Source organism: Styela clava, chromosome 9, assembly GCF_964204865.1.
Source record: "Styela clava chromosome 9, kaStyClav1.hap1.2, whole genome shotgun sequence".
In the NCBI taxonomy this organism is placed as follows: domain Eukaryota; kingdom Metazoa; phylum Chordata; class Ascidiacea; order Stolidobranchia; family Styelidae; genus Styela; species Styela clava.
The window spans coordinates 10,689,813-10,713,432 of NC_135258.1; the positions used below are offsets into that span (position 1 = coordinate 10,689,813).

The following is a 23,620-nucleotide window of genomic DNA, read 5'->3' on the forward strand; positions in this document are numbered from 1 at the left end:
CAATATAAATGGGAGAAATAGTCTAGTTTATAGGAGAATGTGCATATATGGTATGTACCACTCAAGGGTGAGTGTCTTTAGTAATAAATGGCTAATCTAGCAAAAATGCGTTCCTTCAAGGCTTGGGGAAATGCATTGTAATAAGTTCTGTCAAGTTATACGCTTTTTCAAGGTACTTTGTATTTTATAGTTCTGAATACCGCAAAAAAAGATCAGGATTCAAAAAAAGGATATTTAGGTTGCATTTTCATAAAACCTATCATGATCGCATTTCAGCCAGATAATTCGAAAGTATAAAAGTATATTGAAATAGAGAACAATAAATTATAAAGAGTATCATTTTGCCATGTCATGGAATTTCCAAATTGAATTGAAATAATAATGAAATATGGTATCATGTGATACTCATATTCTGAACATAATTTGAAAATAACTACGTGCAAATTTATTTGCGTGCTTTTGGTCGAAAGTACACCCTAGGAAAGCGGTGTACTGAAGCAGGATAGTGTTTACCGTTCAAATAGAATAGAATATGTAATTCAATATATATGGCCACCAACGGTATGTGATACATATCCATGTGATTCATTTCCGATTTTTTTTTTTATATTTTTTCAAACTTTTCGAAGAATGAATATAATAAATTACTCCATTTAGAAATATATAAAACAAAATTTAAAAATCACACGGCTAATTCAGCATTTATTATAAATGCTAATGATATGAATTCATTGAATTTTATAACCTGTAACAAATCCTTTGGTGGGAGTACATTTGAATGTGTGTAGATATAAATTAATTACAGACAAGTGAAATACAATTTGTGGCCTTGGTTTATTTGATAAGAAGCTATTCACATCGTTTGTTATCAGTATTTTCAGTGATGTTTATATTCCAAGTTTCATAATCACGGTATGCGCTTCAGACAGTTGCTTTGTGTGAAAGACGCGTCAGAATTAATAAATAAATCATCATTTCCGGTTGGATAATCTGGCTCGCAGAGATATGCAGTTGTGTTAGTTGACTTGTGAAACGCGCGGTGGTCGATTGTAATCACTTGAAAATGTATAGTGCTTTGGCAATGTGAAAATGACTGACACCTAATCAATCGCTAGTACAATTTTAAGCATCGTGAACACGTGGTAATTAATTGACTAAAGCTGGCATCTGTCAGTAAAGCCGGCTTATTTTGTTTGTCTACCTCGACGCCGCCCGCATATATCTAATCACATATACAAAACCCAAGAGATTGAAATTGATTGAAAAAACATGCAATTACCAAATCTATAGCGCTACAGGTCAATCAATATCTTGCACACTACCAATCAATCAACCCAAAATAGTGTGCGTTGACTCCTTTTCCATAACAATTCTGCCAGTATCAATCTGAAACTACATTTTTAGATTGTTCGTATTCGTGGATAACATGCACAAAACGATAAAACAGTAAGTGCGAATAAATTACAATAAACTTCTAAATATGACGTCTCTGAGAATTATAGAATAGGTAAAAAAAAAATTATCGAATTATGTACTACGAAGCAACGCCATATTTCAACCGGATGTCGCGACCTAATATTAGATTGGTATGAGGACCGCATGCGCCCGCGAGACAATTTTTTCCGGCCCTCGTCATGGTTGAGATTTTTCCACAAAAAACTAAAATAGTATGATGTCAACCATGAGTAGGTTTTATTGTGCTTATTAACATCAAGAGTCCGGTCCGACAAACTGTAAAAAGTGAAACAAAAATTTCCCTAATTTTTATTATGACGAAATGTTTCGGCCAGATCATTTGGTTCGCAAAGTTAATTGCACACTCACGTCGCATACTTGCAATGTTGGGCAGTACCTACTTATATTTGGAAGCAGTTTTTTTCAACAATCAAAGTAACGAATCAGCCCTCCGCACGCGACCAACGGACGAGCATTTGCATGCTGTCTTAAGACAAGCAAACCAAGGCAAAATAGGGCCAAACGTCGTCGAGTCTCTCACCGCTCCAAAACCGTACCAAATATCCAGCACAAGTATTAGAATATGTTTCATGTATCGTTTGGTGTAAGGTTCAATTGTAATTTCAACAAATACATTCAGATTTCTTTTGTTATGTTTTGTGTATCATTTTGTACCTAATTTGATGGTTTGTGGCCTGCATGCGTCGTCAATAAATTCAAAAAGTGGCCCATGATACATTTTGAGTTCGCGACCACTGTCTTAGAGTAAACTAAGCTTATGTGGAATAAATCTATTAGATCTTGGAACATGTCGTATATATTCGACAAATGGCTGTTTTGACTACAATATCGTTCAGCCGATTGTCGGTTAACATAAGGGTATAATTAATAACACGACTAGACGAGTATATTATGGGTGTTATCAATTGCTCATAACGTATTTAGTATTTGTATTACTCGTATCTAATGCGATAGTTTTAATACATTTATACCCCTATAATAAACCTTATTGATATTTACAAAAAAAAATACGACTTGTTCAAGAATTGAAGAAAAAGCCACTTTAAAAAATAATCACGCTGAAACTAACAGTACAGTACTTCAATCAATCATATAAGTCATGTAGTGTGAAAGAATAGCATCATTCATGATATCGAACACAGGTTTCCTTAGGTGTACAGCATAGGTGATGGAAGTCTTCCATGTACAGTTCGTTGTGTCTTCAATCGGGTGAATGAAAGCAATGGCTGCTTATCAATCCATTTTTAGCAACAGCGCACCACCACGCATATTTACTGTGTTTGTGTGGCGATGCTTCTTCGTATTCATAAATTATTGAAATTGTTAGTACTTTAAATCCGTATGAACATATAGGGTTCCTAACCTATCACTTAAATATTTGTCAATAAAACTGAACGAACATTGGCGATTATGCGTTATATGTTATATTTCAACATTTTGCAAATTCACCTACGTAGTGTGTTTACTCTAGGTTGCGTTGAGTTTCATTCTATCATGTGTACGTCTTTCGAGACGAATAAACATAAGCGTATAACAAGTGCAATGAACTGCAACAGAATTACGAAGTATTGCTCTCACGTCACGATGTCTGTCTGAATGGGAGCTATGACCTTTTTATTAATCTCTCGGCACGAACAAGTGGAGCAACAATATATTTTGCGGGTCAAGTATCAATCAAGTTCGAAGAGATGATGCCAGATAGACCTATTTGAAGTCAATTCCGCGAGTGGAATTACCACAAAAACGCGCCATCGGGCAATATGTGACTTGAATAACAAACCTCACAAATCACGGCCAACGAATATTCAGAGCTGGAACATCAAATAGGCCGTGTTTTGGTTTATATTAAAGCACACCATATTCCAATCATATAAATTCCCAATGCTAATTTCGGAATTGGTTCAAATGATATTAATCAAGTTAAAAAAATTAGGATTTCTTGCCATGGCAAAGAATTGAGACATGCGTCGGTTCACATAGTGTATTTGGGGGTTGTTAATATGTCAACCATCCTATTATTGTGTACTTTATTTTTGGAGAGAGCCCGATGTCCACTGATAAACGCCATGTGCCAGATGCGTGTATAATTCATGAAACATTCATGTTGGGTCATGCCATGGCGCGCGTACAGAAGCACCATGATTTTATGACAAGACCAGAACTCTGCTAACCTTCCGCCTTTAAAAGTTGAAATATTTTTTGCTTAGCCAATAGTAAATGTTCTAAAATCTAAACTACCATAACATCATAAAATGTAATAGAAGCAGGACGTTTTATTGCAGCGATAAAATTTAAAAGCAAACAAGTATAAATTGAAAGATCCCATTATTAGTGCATCTGCATAAATTTTAAAATTTGCCACTCTCTATTATTTACAATACGAAGTAGGCCTACACAAGATCGACCGGTGATAAAATCAGGATTTTACAATAAGATTCTACTTTGGCCGGACTCGTAGGACCTTGTATAAAAGTAATGACTAGGCGTAGATTAAAAAATTCACATAACAACATACATTGCTTTAAGTTTAAACAGTATATACATGAACATAAGCTTTGTTTGAACTATGAGGTGAATATGATAAACGAACCACGTTTGTTTAAAAAACGCGTTGCAACGAAAGTTGTCGATCGTAGCAAGGTTCCAACGTTAATGTAAATTGTGTTATCAAAATAAGTAATAATAATTTATTTTATGAGGTTAATTTTCACATATAAAGCTCACCATCACCCTCGAATCCAGATACTGTATAATACAATGTAATGCATTGTAATATTATCAATTTTTTCAAAGTGAGGTGACATAACAGGTGTGAGTCATATACATGGTCGCAATATTTTGAATACAAAAACGTATTACAATAAACGTACCAATAATTTGGTGTGTAGGTAAAACGTATGGTAAAAAAACATCATTTGTATGCTTACACCTTCAAGGGGCTATCTTCTGCATCACGTCATCTAATATACCAAGGGCCATATCGGCTTCTTGAATTGAAAAAATGAGGCTTGGTCGGAAACGGATCGTCTTTTCTCCACAGCCGCCTATCAAGAGACCATTAGAGAGAGCCGTTTTTACAACGCTGTCTCTTGTGTTTGTATCCACTGCATCAATGGCACAAAAAGTTCCACGGCCCCGGGCGGCACTGAGAAAATCATATCGGCGTTCAAAATCTTTCAAGCCAGATAAAAGGTGTTCTCCTACTCCCGCTGCCCTTGCGGCGAGGTCCTCGGATTTTACAACATCTAAAGTGTGCTCTAAAATTGGAAATTTGCTCGGATCGCTCATCCAAGTGTTAAAAATGCGATATCCCTCTTTCCATTTTATTTCATCGGAGAAAAAAAATCCACCAGTGATCATTTTTTTGGCGAAAGTAACAATATCGGGAGACTTGTCTAGATTCCAATAATCATGCGCCCAAAAGCGTCCGCTAATCGCCATGCCTGTTTGCACTTCGTCGCATATAAAACCGATGTCGTATTTCGTTGCAATATTTCTCAGTTTGCGGAAATAATCATCAGACGCATGTCTGTCGCCGCCTTCCGCTTGGATGGGTTCAATAATCAATCCGGCCACGGGAGACTTGGTTCTCCACCGCTCAATAAGTTCCTCAACTTGTGCTAAGCAGCGAGCTTCTTCGGCATCGTTTTCTCGTTTGAATTCTTCCAGTGGATATTTTAACTGCGGAAAGTCAGCTATCGGCCAGTCAAACGCAGGGATGTCAATTTTATGAATCCATTTACTGTGTGTCGTACTTAGACAGCCTAATGTTCGACCGTGAAATGCTCCACTGAATGACAGAATTGAAAGATTGGGAGAACCGGGAGGCTTGTTCATCATGCATGATTCAATATTCTGATCTGATCCCAGAGGTTCTTCCCCTCTTTGTCGACGCTGGTACCACATGAAAAGCGCTTTGTAAGCATTCTCATTAGAACAAGATCCACATGCGAGTGTAACAACATTCGTGAGACCTTTCGGAGCAACAGTCAACAAGGTCTCTAAATCTTTTGTAAAATTCACAGGAGGAAAATTTCCAAGAGCTGCACGGTTTACGACAGATACGAGACTGGACTCGTCTTTGTAAATGTCCAAAAATCCCGGATAATTGTATCCAAGAGGCATAGATGAAATTTGCTGATAGCAATCTAAAAGTACATTCCCATCGGCGTCCACAAGATAATTTCCTTTGCTTTTCTCATAATCGCAGAAAAAATTTATTGCTCCCGTGTTGTGAACCACAGCGGCACGCTCTAAAAGTGCTCTCGTCTTGGGCCCTGGAATTTCATTAGTTACTATTGAGGGCCTATCAAACTTTCCATTGTCTGTTAAAGGTCTGGCACTCGCAGCGACAGTACTACGCTGTCGACTTATAATATAAGTCATTTTTCCACATCTTTTAATACCACGCAAGAGATTCATTTTCAACGTACAGACGCTATGGAAGTCAGCAATAAAATGAAAATACGGTCTTGCGTTTGTTGTGTTTACGCGATGCGAGAGAATGTAAAAAGTCTCGTCGTTGAATCATTCGCGGAGTTCATCTCTCTCGTTTTTAACCGGTTTCAGCGAGTTCTAACCATTAGTGTTGACTTCAAAACGGACCAATCATGTTAGAATGTAGTGAGATGATGTCGACGTAACAACGATTCCAAATAGGAAACATTTTATGTAAACCTTTGTGTAGCTTTATTATTTTTAGTTATTTGGAAAAAAATAAATGCACTTGAAAACTTAAAGCTTTATTATTTGACTTAGGTACGGGATTTTCATTCTTGCATTGAACGGAAATCAAACTGAACGGGCAACGTTCCAGTCAGTATGTATCTATTTTGGTCTTTTGGAGATGTAAAAATCAAGAACAGTCATATATTTGAAGCAGCCTAATCGAACGATGATATTTTCTTTATAGGGACCTGAATATATATATGTTCCTGCCTCTGGACTGTTGTTATTCACCTCCACAAATATAAATGTATTTAGCGAAGGTTTATTAACTCATAGTTTAGGGGTGTGTACAACTTTACGAACAAAACCAACCGGAGTTCAACGTTCGCTAATAACGTACGTACTGCAATCACTGAACTGGAAATACAACGTGAACCGGCTGAAAGCGGTTCTCTCGCACAAAGGGGGGCGTGTCTGTAACGCGACGCATGTGGCGTGAGTCGGCTTGAGTCATCAACAGTTTGTGTCAAAACAAATGGTTTAAGTCTAGGCCTATATGCAGTATGTTCCCCAGCTTCTTACGGCACATGAGCCACTTTCTGCATATTCAAATACAATTTTATTTAGGTTACGGGTGACAGCACATTTGAACCCATACATTTGCACCCGTATATTCGCGGGTTCAATCTATAAGCGGGTGATAAAATCCATGGGTTAAGGTCAGTATGGGTTCAAATATCCGAAGATGCAAATTTCCATGGGTGATATTGTCGTGGGTTCAAATGTAATGGAACCAGGTTAAGCATTCAAGTACGGCGTCACACCTAAAAATTATGGGGTGTGTTTGAAATTTTAAGAGGGGGGGGGAGGTATTTGTAGGGAAATCACTGCCTCTGAAGGTATCAAAATATGAACATATGTATGCGTATTGTGTTGACCATTGGTCATCTCACTTTCCAATTCATATAACGTTACAAAATTACTTTTCTATTCTGAAATATCAAACTTAGTTTTGGATAAACAATCAATTCACTGCATCGAAAAAACTAAATATCAAGTAAAGTTTTTGAACATTGAGCAACAGAAAATATTCATCTAAAGCAGTGGTTCCCAAACTGTTTATTACTGTTACCCCTAAATCGTATCACCAAAAGCTCAATTCCCCCTTCCATGAAAATACAGTAGTCATATCCTTATCGCCTTGTTTTGACCAAAAATGGCAATAATACACGATCAGATTCTAACCATACGTTAGGATGAAAAACTTGCGCTAGCTCAGCATTTTAGCCCACAAACTGTATGGTAAAGTATTGTTAATGTTATTATGCCCCCAACTTTCTAGATGCGAGCATTGCGTGCCCAGCTATTATTGCTATCCAATCGGACTAAACACAAATGCTTTCCAGTTAATTCGAAAAACTCAAACGCACACCCGATAATCTCTTACGGCACACTGACGCGTCGAATTTCAAATACTGTGCAGCAGTTAACCTCATAACGAGTAGGCCGCGAGCCGAGGCCCTGAAAAACGCCTAGAAAGTGAGTTTCGTAGCGCACATCAGGTAACTACCTGAAAATGATTTTAAAATGTTCCTTAAAAATTTAGTAACAAATATTGCCTTGTTCCCACTTCCAAAAGTTGCACGTTTTACGGAAAAGACGCTTTTACTACAAGAAATATGTGCTACGATCTGTCCTATATTCTCTACATTTTCGGCACTGAACAATGACTTCTGCATGACGTAACAATTGAATTAAACCAGCTGTTAGCGAGCGGATGAATATTAGTTATTTCTGCTCGACCTTGCGCTGAGTTGGGCAGGCTTTCCATAGCCCTGTTTAGTTATTATTAGTTAAGTTATGCTAAGACGTTGTTGAAAAATGTATAAGTAAATTATTAAACACTTGTAGATCCTTACCACGGATATGGGCCGTGAGACGAAACCATGAAAACGCCCAGAAAATGAGTTTCGTAGCGCACATCTGGTAACTAAATAAATTCTTCAGTTTTGTGTGAAAACGAACATAATGAACGCATTACAGCTTGTTCCACAATCCTGGTGCGAAATTGAATATAAGAGGTTCCCGGAAATTCAATAACCATAAGTTTACAACGCATACATAAGAACTATACAATTCGAGAGCCCTACAGCACACTAACACAAATGTATTCCTGTAATGTTTTGCCTGACCAAAATCGGACTTCCTCAGTCAATCATAATTTATTAGGTAGATTACGAAAAATATGGCATACATGTAACCAACAACAAAAAATACTTTAATTGTGTGACAGGAGTCGGGAGTGACCTCGAAAGCAGCGACACCAACAACGCTGATTCACATTTGAGAATAAATTTTATGTAATAACCACAAGCAGTTTACAACAAGAACAGCATAAAAAGCTACATCCATTTTATAGAAGCTATCAAGTATCAAACGTATTTATTTTTAAGCAATGAAGTCACAAATTAACATCGTGAGCACGAAAACACAAATAAATCAGTTATTTCTCACTTAGAAATTTACCGCAAAAGTCAAGAAAATTAAATGAATGTACAATATGTACATAACATAGTGAACAGAAATATTACAATTTACAATTAATCTTTTTTTAGTTTATGTGGTTATGTATTTGAACAAAGGCAATAATATTTCTAGAAACAGGACTACGACACTAACAAATGTCCGAAAAAAAAAAAAAAATGTATGATACTTATTAAATCAACTGTAATATCTAATTCACTTTCTTCTGAATTGTTTTCGAAATCCACTATCTCAAAAATTGACTTTTCCTCTATAGGTGTACTGTGATTTCTGCAGTCAATACAAAAACAAAAATCTGTGCAATTTAAGTTGATTTTGGCACACTTTCATAAATTATTTTGACTATTTTTCTTTGCAGTTTGCCAACTCAAGAACTGATTTGAGGGCCACATGCTTCTTCAGTGAATCATTGTTGGGTGGAGAGTATAATCCTTATGTTTGACAGTGTGAAATAGACGTGCCCTGGTACCGGTATCATTTACATTCTTCATATCCTCTTCAAATTCCTCAGCTTTATTTATTAATACCTCGTTAACCTCAAAAGATCTTCATAGTCGAGGGAAAAAAATGAATTGAAAATCTCAATGAAGTCTCCAACATGAATTTGATGGGCAGTTCCAATTGCAGAAAAGTATACCTCATATACCTTTAAGCTTCAAGACTTCTTGTTTAATCCATTTTATAGCACTGATAGCAGCAGGGATCAGAGCCTGCGTTAGGTCGGATTGGTGGAACATTGCCGTTTTCTTTTGTAGTACAGTATCTAAAATAAGGAAGAAAATAATATTTGGAGCAGCATGATTTTAAAAATACCCCTAAATACTAACTAATACCTTGAATACATAATGCATTTTATCTGATGTACTAAATGAGCGTATATATGCTCATTGCATGTTCTACAGTCCAGCAGTGTTTGCATACCATTACTAGACTATATCTACACTAAATTTTGATATATCACAGTCTGAAATGTCCTATGACAGTATGAGTATGGACTTATAGACTATATTTTGAAACATCAACTGTTTGTCTACAACTTCATTTCTCACCTCTCAATCATTTCCAATGCTACCTTTCTTTCCACTCCGGCATAACTTATCATTGCTTCCCAGGTTCTTGTCGACTCTATGAATTTAGATTTAGACCAACCGACATTAGTAAAATTGATTAATTTCTTCTCTTTCACACAACCGTGCATTACAGAAACAGCCATTCATTTCTATTTCCAAATATGCTGTGGCCTATATAGTAGTATAAGTCTGCTGAATAGTCAAGAAGAGTCATTAAATTAATCATAAACATTTCATGCAAGCCAGAAAATATCGTTGTTTGTGACATATTACAGTATTATTCTAGGTCTAGCCTTCCTTGGAGTTACCGCACCGTACCTATTTAACAACGTCTTATGAGCTAATGCTCAACTAAAATTGCTATTTATGGCAAGGATATACAAGTGTTTAATATCTTACCTATACTTTTCAACACCTCCTTAGAATAACTGGACTAATATTACCGGTAACTGAAAAAAACTATGGAAAGGCTACTCAACGCAAAAGCGAGCAGTCGAGTACATCTGATATTCATCCGACCACTGGGGATCCACCTACAGCTGACTAACTTGACTGTTACGTCGTGCAGAAGTCTGCGTTCATTGGCGCATGATACCGGAAAAGCAGAGAAAATAGGACAGATGGTAACACATATTTATTGTAGTAAAAGCGTATTTTCTGTAAAACGTGCAACTTTTGGAAGTGGGAACAAGGCAATATTTGTTACTAAATTTCTAAGGAACATTTTAAAATCATTTTCAGTTAGTTACCTGATGTGCGCTACGAAACTGAAAGATAAATGGCCTCGGCTCGCGGCCTAGAGGTGTTATGTAAATGCGGGCCAATTTTTGGGATTTTTTGATAATCAGTCCGACGAATGGTAGTACTGTACAGCAGTTATGTTCTGCTGCGTTGTGTAGTCAAGTTTTTAAACAGCTACTTCAAATAGCACTGACATACTGATTCACGATTCAGTAATCTTAATGGTGTGACGCATCGTACGGATACCCTGCTTGTCGCAACTCCGATTACACTGCGTGTGTTCGCAGGTTCCGAGTCCCGTGGGGGATAATGGACCTTTGGCCCTCGGAAAATTCTTCTTATATCATCATTCTGATTCATAGCATTCAACAATTTGTTTTTTAAAAGTACTGCTATAGAGGTTTAGCCTAGCCCTAGTCTACCACAGCTATTTCTACACTAATTTTTGATTACCGCAATTAAACTGAAAGCTAAAGCTGACAGCTATTTCTACACTAATTTTTGATTACCGCAATTAAACTGAAAATCATAAGAAGACAAAGTGATCATTGAATTATTTGATTTATATTCAAATTTCCGAAACACAACTGGAAACTAACGAATAGAATTAAAAAACGCGAAAAAGAGGTAATGCTTATTGCTTACGACCACGCCTGAAAATCTGTCTGAGCGGACGCGAAAAAGGGCATTGTTACGTCACTTCTTGTATCTTTGAATTGGCCAATGTCACGAAGTGAACAAGTCGATGCTCTGGCGAAACATCCACTATGCGCGAGGGGATTGCTACATTTTTTTCAATTTTGTTCGTCAATGTTTACATTCGGTTTGTGATAAAATAAACTTCAGACTTCTTCCATGCCGCAGGTTGGTTCACGTAACCGCTGGTCATTCGTGTATCCAAAACAGATAACTACATACCCGACACGTACCAATAACCGGACGAGAGGCCGTGGTTTGCCATACGATTAAGTCGTCTTATTATCTTTCCTTGTCCGTGATAAATATGTGGATCCTGTATTACAGAATTTGTACTTAATAATATTGGACAAATTAAACAAGAGGACAGCTGAACATAGAAACTTATAGTCAACCCTGGAATAACCTTTAACCCTAATTGATAGTTGCCATACATTGCAGTGCTTTTGCATTAAAAAAAAACATTCGGACCCCTTAGGAGCTGATATTGTTATATGCAAAGTTTGAATATTCAATAAACTGCCTGGCGGGACCCAATCGTTCCGTACCATAACGTTTGAATTGTGTCTTGCGTAAACAAAGTTGGCGCACAAGTCACGATGGAAAGGTTTCGCAAAAATGTCAGAGCGTTTTTCAACTTGGTATAATTCCGGAGAACCCTATTTTAAATAAAAGTGCCAGCAGGATTGTAAACTCAGGCCGTAGTCTCGAAACGACCGCCATTACTTTTGGTTCCCTTGGAGGCTTAATCATATGGATAAACGTAGGACCTGGCCAGTTGTGAGGATAGGGGGCTCCCGAAGTATGCGAACCAAGATGGCGGACATCGGAATGTAATATGTGTACTAGGTTAGGATAGGCCATAATTTTAGGTATAAATACTACGGTAGGCTCTTGGCTAGTCTTCGAACTGATAATAGGACTAAAATAAGGAAACTTGGAAAAAAATTATCGCCTAACCCTAACCTGTTACGTTCCGATGTCCGCCATCTTGGTTCGCATACTTCGGGAGCACCGAGGATAGTTTCCCCGGTATGGCAGCTGTAGAAACATGCATCGAAGTATTATAGCAGTCAATCGTGGATCGAAAGATTTCGAATTCCGATATTTGCCAACATAATGAAAATTGCTATCACACGGTAGTAACCAATACCTTTGAGTAAGCTCTAATGAACTTTGGCCTTAGGAAACAAGAAAGGAAATACTAAAGCTTAATTTTCTATTAGTCAATTCAGCAGCAATTAAGTTGAATAAACACAAAGTTTCAAAACGTTGTTCCCTTATGACTTTTTACCATCAGCGGGCGACTGAACAGACACGAGAGTAGAAGTTTGAAATGGTTGCATAACAGGAAAAGATGGCATGCATATTACATTTCCCTGCGCACCAGCAGGCATCATAATAGTCGGCTGTAAGATCATAGGATTGACTGGTACAGTTTGCTGTTTTCTTAATTGTTGCTGCTCTTGTTGAATTGCCTGTGACTGAGTTCCGCACGCCATAAAAAAAGTTGGATATTGGACACCGTTACCTGATATTTGAGGAACCAATGACCCATTGGATAACTGCATACCACTTTGTGCACCAAGGCTTCCCATTTGGGTAACTATAGTCCCATTTTGAAACTGCATTGGTACACCGCTTGCCATATTGCCACCCATGTGTGTGATCAAGGGACAGCCAGCCATCTGTACCATCGGCTTTACACCACCATTTATTTGTGAGAACATGGTAGCTGAGGTACTGGGTATCATAACAGGTGTAGGTTTGGCAGAAGTCTTCTCTACATCAGAAGTTTGTTGATGTTTGTCAATTACAGTTGGAGCTTGAATCATTCCTGGATTCATCATGACTGGCATATTGATATATATAGGTACTTGATTTGAAACACTACTGTTTGTCTGAGAAACTTCAAGATCATCTTTAGCTTTCTTTTCTGGTGGTGAAGATTGAGGAGAAATAGAAGATGTTGGTTGAATGGGAACCTTTATGGACCTAGGGATAATGTGAAAATGAGATTATGCTGAGTGAATACATTACAGATTTCTATTAATTTAAAAAAATTGAAATATCTCTTTTTATTCCAATCACAAAGCACTCAATGAAATATTCTTATAGGATGTTACCCTCCAAGCAAGACTATATGAGCAAATATCCACTACTATGTAGGAGGCTATGTTTTTGATGCACTGGAACCTACCTACCCGATTTAATGAAACTCGAGTGAGGAGAGGCCATAGGATTTGAATTTGAAAACCCAGGATGTGGAAAAAGTTACATATCGTAGAATCCTACTAACGAAAGACTCCAGATACGAAATTTCCAAGTTACGAAGTTACAATATTTCGTAGAAAATAACTAGAACTATTACTTCAAATAACGAAAGATGCTTCTACATACAAAAGACATGTGTAGTGATATTCACTTATTTTACATTAATTTATTGCAGTGTTTGAAGTCATGACTTTTCACACCGTTATTATCTTGCTCTGGCCTGCCTCTAGTGTATATAGGCTATCTGTTTTAAACTTTCACAAAACGTCAGTCAACAGCCCCTGCTGAGAGTGAACCTGAACCGAAGAAGGCAAAAGAAGACGATGATATGCTTAACAGTTGAAACAAAAGAAAGTGAAATGAGAAAAAAAAAACAGAAGAGCAAAACTAAAAGAGGTAAAGCGAAATAAGGAGTGAATTTTCTCATTATCTCTCAGCTTCAACTGTTTGCCATCTCCTCAAAATTTTTTCTAAAATCATCAAATTGGCTATAATGAAATTTAATTGTATTGGAACATTCGATTACTTTTAAACATCCTTCTATGTTTCCTGGTGAACAACTTCCATGGATTTTCATAATTAAATTGAGAGCTACTCACCTGCGAGGCAATATTTTCCTCTTCACCCCTTTATGTATTGTTTTATTCTGAATAAATGGCATGCTTCCACTCCCACTAGAGTCTGAATTTTCCGCACACCTGTGAAGTAATAGTTAACACTATATCAAAAAAGCACTCGTTGTCGTTGGACAATTTTGTACAAAATTTCTGCATTATGAGTGGTTGATTTAGCTTCAGCTATGAGCAGGAATGTTGCGTGCAGCAAATTTCAGATGAGAAGCCGTTATGAAATAACACATGACATATCCAAAACGGGACTTCAAGTTCGAAGTAATTCTGGGTTGAGAATAACAAAAATTATACATAGAATATGGTTGAACTTAATTGTGCAGTGATGGCCTTGTGGTGATTGCTTCGGACTCAACCATGTAGGCATAGCAGATTAAGATTTAGGATTCAAATCGCACCCCCGCATCAAGGGTGTAATGAATTGGGTAGTCAATTGGGTAGCTTCTCATGTAGCATGGACAGACAGACCCTTGTTCTTAATCAAAATATTGTGTATATGCGCCTACCTCTATCAAAGTTTTAAAATTCTGTGAGAGTTTAAAGCAGGGCAGGACAAAAAATATATCGAACTGACTGATAACAACAGAAACTTTGGCATGTGCACCCAATTGAATGATTTTTATCGAAAAACATAGGAGTGAAATAAGGGGAACTCACATGAAATAAAAATATACTGCAGAAAAACCAAATGCTTCAAAGCGCACTACATTTAAAGACTGAGACTGAGAGGGACAAAACTCAAATTTTGTTTTCTAACAAAGCACCATATTATTTCTTCCTTACAAGCGAATTTATACTTACTGTAAAAGATCTGGCGTTGACGAGTTTGACAATGAGCTCAGGGATATAACGGATGGAGGACTGTCAGACTGTAAAACAATGGAACCATTATAAACATCTATATGAAATATATTTCTAGACTAAATTTCACATGGATTATACCCAAGGATATCATACCATACCGTCCTTATTTCTAAGATTTGTCCTTATTTTTGGCTTGCGTGTCCTTATTTTGTCTTATTTGGACTTTATAGAGGAAGCTGTGTGTTGTTTGTTTTATCACCATAGCTTTATTGTGGCATCGTAAAAGCAACACAATCTTATTTGGAACACAAAGAAGCAAGGCACAGATAGGCATGAAGCATTGTTAGTGTGGCGATCCTTAGGTTTGGTCATGGTTATTTTAGCTTAAATTTAAAAATAAGCAAACTTCGTGATACAGGGAGAAATTCAAAGTTAAACGAAGCTTGAAGGGTGAGTGCTTCGCACACTGTGAAGTCTGTAATTGTGACAGATCGATGGAGTCCCTGATTATAGATGACTAAATTAATTATTTGAGAATTCTCTATTTCCTGTGTGAATAAAGTTACAGGGGTATCAGGAATACTACTCGCTTGAGAATCTGGCAAAAATCCCTCAGCAAAACTCAGAAAATAGATAAATTCCAGTTTAATAGCAATGAGAAGTGAATTAGGAAAAATCGTCTTCTTCTCGCTTTTTATTGAACATGAAATGGACCTATGGATTTTTATTATTATGTTGTTGTTGGTATTCTTGGTATTTCTCTACTTGTCATTGTGAAAAAAATCGCTTTTCTTTATCTACTGGATCTACTATTCTACTTACTGCTTTGAAATTTTCAGTGGTAAAAGATTACTGGTGCCGCTCTACTTTTAAATTAGTTCAAAATTTTTTTTGTGGGCTTTACGAGATTCGTTTTTCTGTTTAATGACAACATCAAATTTAAAATTTGGGTGCATTATTCAGTTCGTTACAATCTGGTGGTCTGTCGAAAAGACGACAATACTGTGAAAGATCAGGTATCTGTACACGTGCTACTCCGTTTTGGCCTTCATTTCCACATAATTGAGCACTGCTCTCTTGTTTGCTGAGACCATTGCGATCCTAACCATTTATAACAACCTTAATTACCTTAATTTGAAGTGAAGATTCTGTTATGTTAAATGAGATTTGTTCCTGTAGATCTTTTCTAATCCTTTGTTTCTGGTGATCATTGAATTTATCATCAATCAATTTGAACATTTTCTCAGTGCAGTCTCGAAATCCACAAATGAAAGCTTGCTCTCTCAATATCTCTACATGAAAATGAAACATTGCAAAGAGCTACAATTATTTCGAAGAGCTGGAATCTTTCCACTTCGGCATTGCATACCAAATTTACACCCTGGTTGAGGTGGGGCTGTGGGAACCCAAGATGTGTAATCCGCGATGCCAACACAGTTAAGTCTAACACGTCTCCCTGAGAACAGTACATTTTGAATAGAAAAGCACTAAAAACTGGCCTACTAATAAACCATGGCTCGAGTCTATAGGGTAGAGTTATGTAGCTAACTAGTAACAAAATACTCATATAAGGTATTAAAAATCGAAAGTACAAGAGTACAACTTCACAACAAATTCATTGGGAAAAAGACAACAAATTTCTCACCAAGATCTTTGTTTTCTTGTGTCTTTCTTCTGTTTAATGATTTCATATATTGTAGTACTAGTTCTAAAATAACTGCTTTTTCCATTGACCTTGTTGTCTGCAAACACAAACATGTTTAATTTATTTTTATTCTACCAACCTGTACCCTATACTTGCATTATAATAAAATCATTTGAAGCAACATAGCAGGAGCTTGATGAACATATTGACCAATGAAATTATCACAAGCCTTTTGGTGGGATGAAGGCCAATGCTGATGACTTCAACAGAAACCCTCATCAGGCATGCAATTTCTCCTCAAGAGGGAATAAAACTTTTGTTGACAAGCGGCCAGGGTAAGTAACCATGTGTAGGGCCGCAATCACAAACCATGACAGGTGCCTAAGGAGTTAAAAGTTTAAGCTACCTGCACTCACGAATGGTCATAAAACTATTCTATTTTAAAATAGGCCTACTCACTGAATTAATGACATCTGTAGGCAATAAATCCTTCAACTGGAAAATACATTCGTTAATTCTGTCTCTCCGTCGTTTCTCAATCAGTCTGTGATACTTTTTAGTCTCATATATATTCTGAATAAAGATCAAAGAAAGAAATTGAAAATGAGGAATAGCACTTGCACTAAACTGAGTGTTGGCATTGCATGTTGAAGATGTTACATTGAAACGAGCACTACCTAACCTAGAATGAATCAGGTAGCTGTGCAAAACTTTACAATTTACCTTCTTCAAAATTTAGTTAAAATGTAAACGTGAGTTGTTTGCATAGATTCTTGTTTGAAAAAAAGGTGTAAAAAAATTTATAGAAAAACTAAAGGTGACAAAAATATTAATTCAGTCTGGTTTACTATCAAAAATAATAAACCCTTTTCTGCCATATGATGGATAGCAGCAAACAAGTTACCGTACCAATCTTAATGAATCACCTAAAAAATTGATTTATTTTAATAGTTGGTATTACAGTATTTTATTTTAAAATATGTATCAAATTGCCTGATCTTGCTGGATCACCTGATGAAATTCAGTGTTCTTGTTTCGAAGACAATTTTCAGCTATCTGAATAATTCTAGGTTCTAAAATGAAAAATACATTTTCGCAATGAACAAGGTACGATAATCTTGTATATGCAGGTCAACTGATGAATGGAGTAAGCTTTGTAACAGTATAGTAAAATCATTACGAATAGACGTAGTATGAACTGAATTTTTTAGATTTCGTATATATTTGTCAATGGCAAAAAAGTTCAATTTATACCGTATGAGGAAAGCAAACTCTACAATGACATAGCACAGAAAAATATTTCTTGAAAACAAGCATGGCACTAAACTCTTTTATGTACAATTGCTCGAGTCAAGAGCTTTATAAAAATTCATTTACCAATACTGAGAATCCAATAAGCTATAAACAGACAACAATTTCATTTTAAATCCCACATCAGAATTTTGTTTCAAATATACTCCCAGTCAGGTATGGTGATGTTAATTTAGTAGGGATAATGTGTTAGAAGATTGCTGAACATCATTGTTCAGCAGTTCACATAGCTGCTAATTGGATGTGGCGTTCTCTATCTACTATGGCCATACATTTAAAATATTCAGATTGTGCACGACTTTCCTAGAATCTAACTTACACAGCATATTCTAAAATTGAGTTTCATATTCACCTGACTTTGGTACAACATCAGTTTCACTTAAGGACCTAAAAAAAATTACTAAGTTGTAACGAAAATAATCAAATTCATTTTAATAAAAAGTATACAATTTCTTCAAGTAGATATTCATTAAAATAAAACTTGAGTCATAGACTAATAATTAGCTGAGAAAAAGAATGTACCAAAACGATTAAGCCTTTTAAAATCTGGTTTAGCATTTGGAATCATCTAAAAAATTTACTGCAATGAAAACAAAATCATAATAAACAGTTTAAAAAAAAAAATCATCATTTTTGTATAACAGTATAATGAAAGCTTCAAACATTCTTGTGTAATCTATGTCAGTACACAAGAACAGAAATATGTTAGGCTATATAAAATACTGTACCTGACTTGTGTAGCTTTCGTTGGTCGGACTTCAGAAATCTCATACATCTTAAGGAGTCAGGGAGTCCTCCTATTCCAGTATTCAATAGTTTATTCAAAATTAATCCAAGAATAGCATCTGTTACCTGATAGTGTTAGGATCTTTTATGCATAGGCTAGGTTTGTCTGTTAACATAGGATGGAATTTATAGTCTACTGGTACCGGTACCGGTACTTATTATTATCGTGGATTGTGGAACAACCCCCCCAAGAAAACTGAAAATCGAAGCTATACTGTAGGATAACTAAAAACCATCTCAGCGACAGTACATGTACGGTGTCGTCCCATGTGAACATCTGTGCTGCAAACCAGCAAACAGACCGCAGATACCACCAGAGACCAGACTACTTGTTTTGCTTTACTTACATACTTTATTCTGCAACTTACCGCAGCACGTTTACAACTTCGCGTTTGATTTACCTTTGTGATATGAGGGTATCACAAATCCCTAGCAAGATTCCATACGTAAAATAATAATGTTCACCTATCAAATTTTTGGTGTCCTTTATTTATCTTTTTGTTTGTTTAAACATTAGCGGCGCGTTCTTGATTGACTATAAACTGCATATAAATATTTACTTCAACACTGCTGTTAATTTTCAACTACTTGAGTAATGATGTAAAATAGTGAAATATTAGAATTGAAAATATTTATTGTGCAAATAGAATCTCGCTATAAATATGCGGTTGTAACGAGAATCAAATCACGTGCGATGATTCCGGAATCTTTTTGATCACGAGACAACGCGAGCGACGCGCCGGACACGTGTTCGTACGGTAAGCGTTAAATCTCCAAGATAACAAACGTAATTTTCCAAAGTTAAAAATCAGTAGCGATGGTTTCAGTATAGCTGGCAGTCCCTATACAGAATCAGCCAATTAAAGACATGACAATTTGGATCCAAAGCGCTCAAATTTTATTATAGAGATGAGTCTGCTACCGGTATACCACCATTAATTGAGGAATAATATACTATACATCCTTATCCACCGAAAAATAAAAGACTTTATTCATTCTCCAATTACAGTCCACAAACTGGTAAAGAGCAGTGTAACTTATACCAGACATTATTATGCAATGAAGGTGGTTTTTGATAGGGAATTTTATGCTGATAGACTAGAAGCAGCACAAAAATTGATGAAAAAAAAAGATCGAAATTAAATTCGAATTAATAAAATGATTTTTAAATGTATGTAGCGAACGAGTTGAAAAAATAGCTATCAGCTACTGGCAAAATATGTAGTTCTGGTTGTAATTGTAAAAAAATGATGATGCTCGATACATGCTTAGCTTCCTACTTATGAATTCTTAAAAACCGCTGGAACGAAAATCGACCGCAGCTCGGAAATGGCCCTTGATGACGTAGAACTGAAAACTTATTCCAGAACTTGCATTCATCGGTATATATTTACGCTTCATCGCACATTCGCGAGTAGGGTGTTTACCCTATGTTCTTGTCATTTAACCCTAGTTCCTCATCGCGTAGTTTCATGACGATTGCAACAATAACGTAATATAAAACATAAAGGCTAATGCATACGAAGCTCTGACTGAAAGGGGATTGAGCAATGACCTTTTTTGTAATAAACGTACCGTTACCGGCTTCGAAAAACTAATTCTAGAGCAAGCTTTTTCGGCTGTTTGATCTAATATTCAGTTGGTGTATGCTTTCAAGTCACACTGTTATATAAACCAACTTTGCACATGGTTTAAGTTACAACTTGAGCGTTTGGACAGTACAAATTGATAATACACTTGCCAAGTGCCGAAGAAAGTGAGAGAGAGATTTATTTTTTCGTCAATCAAAAATAACAGTCATCGTAATAATAATAAAAATAACAATAAGAAATAAATTAGTTTGGTATAGACAGGAGGGAGTGATACGACCAGGCGGTCATCAAAGTCAAATCCCCCCTTCAAGCTATTATGTTTAAGATCCACAGTTTCAGATGACTAAAATATTGGGGAGGAACATTCTAGAATTTAAAATTTTATTCTCAAAATGGAAGAATAAAATTGGGGAGGGGAATGCTAGGGTAACTCATTTTTATTTATTTATGTTGAGCGGGTACGCATTGAAGATGTAACGAACATGATCTGCTTTGATTTGTCTAGTTAGGAGGGGGGAAAATAGTTAATAGAACCTATCAAGCATTATTTCAGCATAATAATCAACATTTTTTTGCTTGCAGAGAGATGTCAAAGTAGTATATAAAACGACAAGTGAAAGATAAATAAAAATGTAAATAATTATAATAGTATGAGTTGATGTAACAGCAAAATATAATGCAGTATCGTAATTTCATTATCACAAAATATGAATATAAAAAGCATCATTGGCGAGTTGTACATGAATAGGAGGAGAATGAATTCTAGGGAATGGTACTAGATTAATGTATCAAGTCAAAGGGTCACGAATGTAGAGCACTTCAACCTAAACACTTAACATTGCCAATTGTGTTAGAGGATTTATTTCAATGTTAAATAATTGAAATATAATTTTTTTTTATGATTGAGTAAATATTTGATTTATAATGGACACTATGATTTAACAAGTCTAAAGATGCGAAAAATTTTCACATTTTAACAGGATGTACTATTGAGTTGGTAGTACTCCACTGCTATAATGATGGATTATGAAACCAGGAGGAAATTATTCAATGATGCCTAGAACCACAGTAGGCCCGAACGATTGTATAATATATACAGGAAGTACTCAAGACATGTATGCTCAAAGAAGAGTATAAGCTGCAAAATACTATACATAATATATATATATTAATATACCTAGAACCCGTTCGATCAGATAAGAAAATATGATATAATAGACGTACAATTTGTAATAATGAATTTCAATTTGAATGACAGAAGTACAATGTTAGGTGACATCTCTAATTATATACACTTGGAATAATACAAAGTCTAAATGATCTCTACTATACAAAATATCATATTCCAGAATATGAATAGTTGTGAGAGATTTTTCATTATTGTTCTGTCCCTTATCAATTTTTATAATCCATATTGCCCACATATAGGGGCGAATGTCCCAGTTTGGTATGGACTCAACGTAGGAAGAGAATGCAGCTTTTCTTATCAGTATATACAATAATAATGATTTAAGACGTATAAATGCAAGTTTGAACACAGGACATTGGATGCAGCAATTCATATCAACATATACAATAATAATGATTTGAGATATAAATCCTTTAGATTGGATTAATAATATAAATTCAAGTTTGGTTTAACATAGAAAATAGAATGCAGCAATTCATATCAACATATACAATAATAAAGATTTGAGATATATATCCTTTAGATTGGATTAAATAATATAAATGCAAGTTTGGTTTAACATAGAAAATAGAATGCAGCAATTTATATCAACATATACAATAATCTTGATTTGAGACATAAATGCAAGTTTAAACACAGAAAAAATAGGATTCAGCAACTTATAGTGTAGTGTAGCAATTTAAAGTAAACGTAGAATAACCAGTAATGATTTAGTTTTTATTCATTTCACATTATTATGCAACAAGACACTGTTGCATGCTGAACGTTGCTAAACTGAGATTCCCTGTTCAATCCTGTGTAATTTCCAGAATAAAAAAAAAACGTTTAGGTTCATCCAATTAGCTCTTGCATATTAATGGATATATTTATACAGCGGCCTGCTTGGAATGTCAAAGAACATCTTTTAAAGTCAATGCAAAACCTATAACCCAACGCATCAACTAATGGAAATTTGTGAAAAAAAAACTTTATTGGCGCGAATGAATTACATGTGAGGAAAACTTGTAATAAAATGTTAAAAATAAATGAAGATTTAATAAACTGAGTCAGGTAGTGTTATTTTCCGGCTGCGGACAGGAGTTTCCATGGACTTCAACATAATTTTGAGGATGAAACGATCCTTCAAATAGAGGTCTTCTTTTAAGGCCATGGAAACTTCAGAACAGACTTGTTAAAAAAAATTGATCCATATTTTTCGTCTTGTTTCATGCTTTGGGACAGACCAGTCACTGTGAATTCTGCTGTAGCCACCAACTACACTTCCCGTCCGCTAGTGTTAGAAAGAACATATATGCTAATTCTAATATAATATATATATAATTTATATAATATATATAAACCGACAATATAACAAAATGACTAATTACAGTATCTCTAGAGCAGAACAAACCCTCATAAATTATAAAATCTGAATGATTTAAGACAAAAAATAGCCTGGAATATGTTATTTCACAAAACAAGTTACAGAAAAAGTTCCTGCACAGAAATCGAGTATATCTCGATCCGTCAAGATTACTTCAATTTCTAATATTGCAACAATATTATTTAAAGATATTAATATGTATTTAAACTACTTAGCGAATGTACCGCCCAGTGGAATAAACATACGGTTCAAATTGAGTACACAAAACGATATAATTGCCTTTGACCTAATGCAAAATTTCGCCGACGAGTTCTCACTACTACGTCATCAACTGGACATACTGATTTGCGGTTAAATTTTAAAAATTCGAGTCTCGCAAACGAAGTCCATTTTATGTTAACGGTTAACGCCAAAAATCTTAAAAAGTTATATAGAATTTAATTCGCCACAAAAATGTTTGCGTGATAACCCACCTTTAACGACAGTTTTGTCGCTTCCAAAAAGAAGTTTTGTAGCTTCATTTGCCAATTAATTGTTATCCCAGCTGGCGACTTCTGTATGTTTCACCACTTCCCGTACTTTAATTTAATGAGTTCCCTTGAGGACTGCTCAAACTTAGGAATTCCTATCTGTCTCAACTTGAAAGTCCCCCTCATCGTACTGGCACCACATCTCACATGTCACTTGCGCCAAGCATAATTTTATTTTACCCATCATCAAATGGAACTGCAGCTGCGTTCATTTTATCGATTAGTGAGCCTCAGAAACCGTTGCCATGTTGCCGAACGGCCCTTCAGAAAGCAGTGTAGCGAATACTTGAGGAATACAGTCC

At 35.8% G+C, this 23,620-nt stretch overlaps 2 protein-coding genes and 1 long non-coding RNA gene across 8 annotated transcripts; all 3 read right to left on the bottom strand.

The window, feature by feature from the left end:
• Positions 1-3,731: 3,731 nt before the first annotated feature.
• Positions 3,732-6,167, bottom strand: LOC120339185 (4-aminobutyrate aminotransferase, mitochondrial-like). The gene has a single exon (XM_039407269.2). It carries the CDS (start codon positions 5,896-5,898, stop codon positions 4,408-4,410), a length of 1,491 nt encoding a protein of 496 aa, XP_039263203.2. The 5' UTR covers positions 5,899-6,167; the 3' UTR covers positions 3,732-4,407.
• Positions 6,168-8,347: 2,180 nt separating this feature from the next.
• On the bottom strand, positions 8,348-10,037 carry LOC144427169 (uncharacterized). Of its 2 annotated transcripts, XR_013477792.1 has the most exons (3): positions 9,738-10,037; positions 9,335-9,451; positions 8,348-8,958 (listed from the first exon to the last, which is right to left on the bottom strand). It is a non-coding gene; the product is annotated as an uncharacterized LOC144427169 (long non-coding RNA). The 2 variants fall into 2 exon arrangements; XR_013477791.1 differs by having other exon boundaries at positions 8,348-9,451.
• A 2,426-nt stretch (positions 10,038-12,463) lies between these two features.
• On the bottom strand, positions 12,464-18,805 carry LOC120339859 (uncharacterized). 5 transcript variants are annotated; one of them, XM_039408080.2, is made up of 9 exons: positions 18,587-18,801; positions 18,211-18,245; positions 17,559-17,620; positions 17,007-17,120; positions 16,548-16,644; positions 16,031-16,194; positions 14,900-14,967; positions 14,069-14,167; positions 12,464-13,190 (listed from the first exon to the last, which is right to left on the bottom strand). In XM_039408080.2, exons 1-9 carry the CDS (start codon positions 18,631-18,633, stop codon positions 12,476-12,478), a joined length of 1,401 nt encoding a protein of 466 aa, XP_039264014.2. In that variant the 5' UTR covers positions 18,634-18,801; the 3' UTR covers positions 12,464-12,475. The 5 variants fall into 5 exon arrangements, with proteins under 5 accessions (XP_039264014.2, XP_039264013.2, XP_039264016.2 ...); XM_039408079.2 differs by having other exon boundaries at positions 17,541-17,620; positions 18,587-18,796; XM_039408082.2 differs by lacking the exon at positions 18,211-18,245 and having other exon boundaries at positions 18,587-18,805.
• Positions 18,806-23,620: the final 4,815 nt, after the last annotated feature.

Coding starts and splice junctions, on each gene's coding strand:
- LOC120339859 (XM_039408079.2), bottom strand. CDS start 18,633: ATGTATGAGATTTCTGAAGTCCGACCAACGAAAGCTACACAAGTCAG. Junction 18,246..18,586: donor ACGAAAGCTACACAAGTCAG/GTACAGTATTTT, acceptor AATTTTTTTTAG/GTCCTTAAGTGAAACTGATG. Junction 17,121..17,540: donor AGGTGATCCAGCAAGATCAG/GCAATTTGATAC, acceptor ATCTTTATTCAG/AATATATATGAGACTAAAAA.
- LOC120339185 (XM_039407269.2), bottom strand. CDS start 5,898: ATGAATCTCTTGCGTGGTATTAAAAGATGTGGAAAAATGACTTATATT.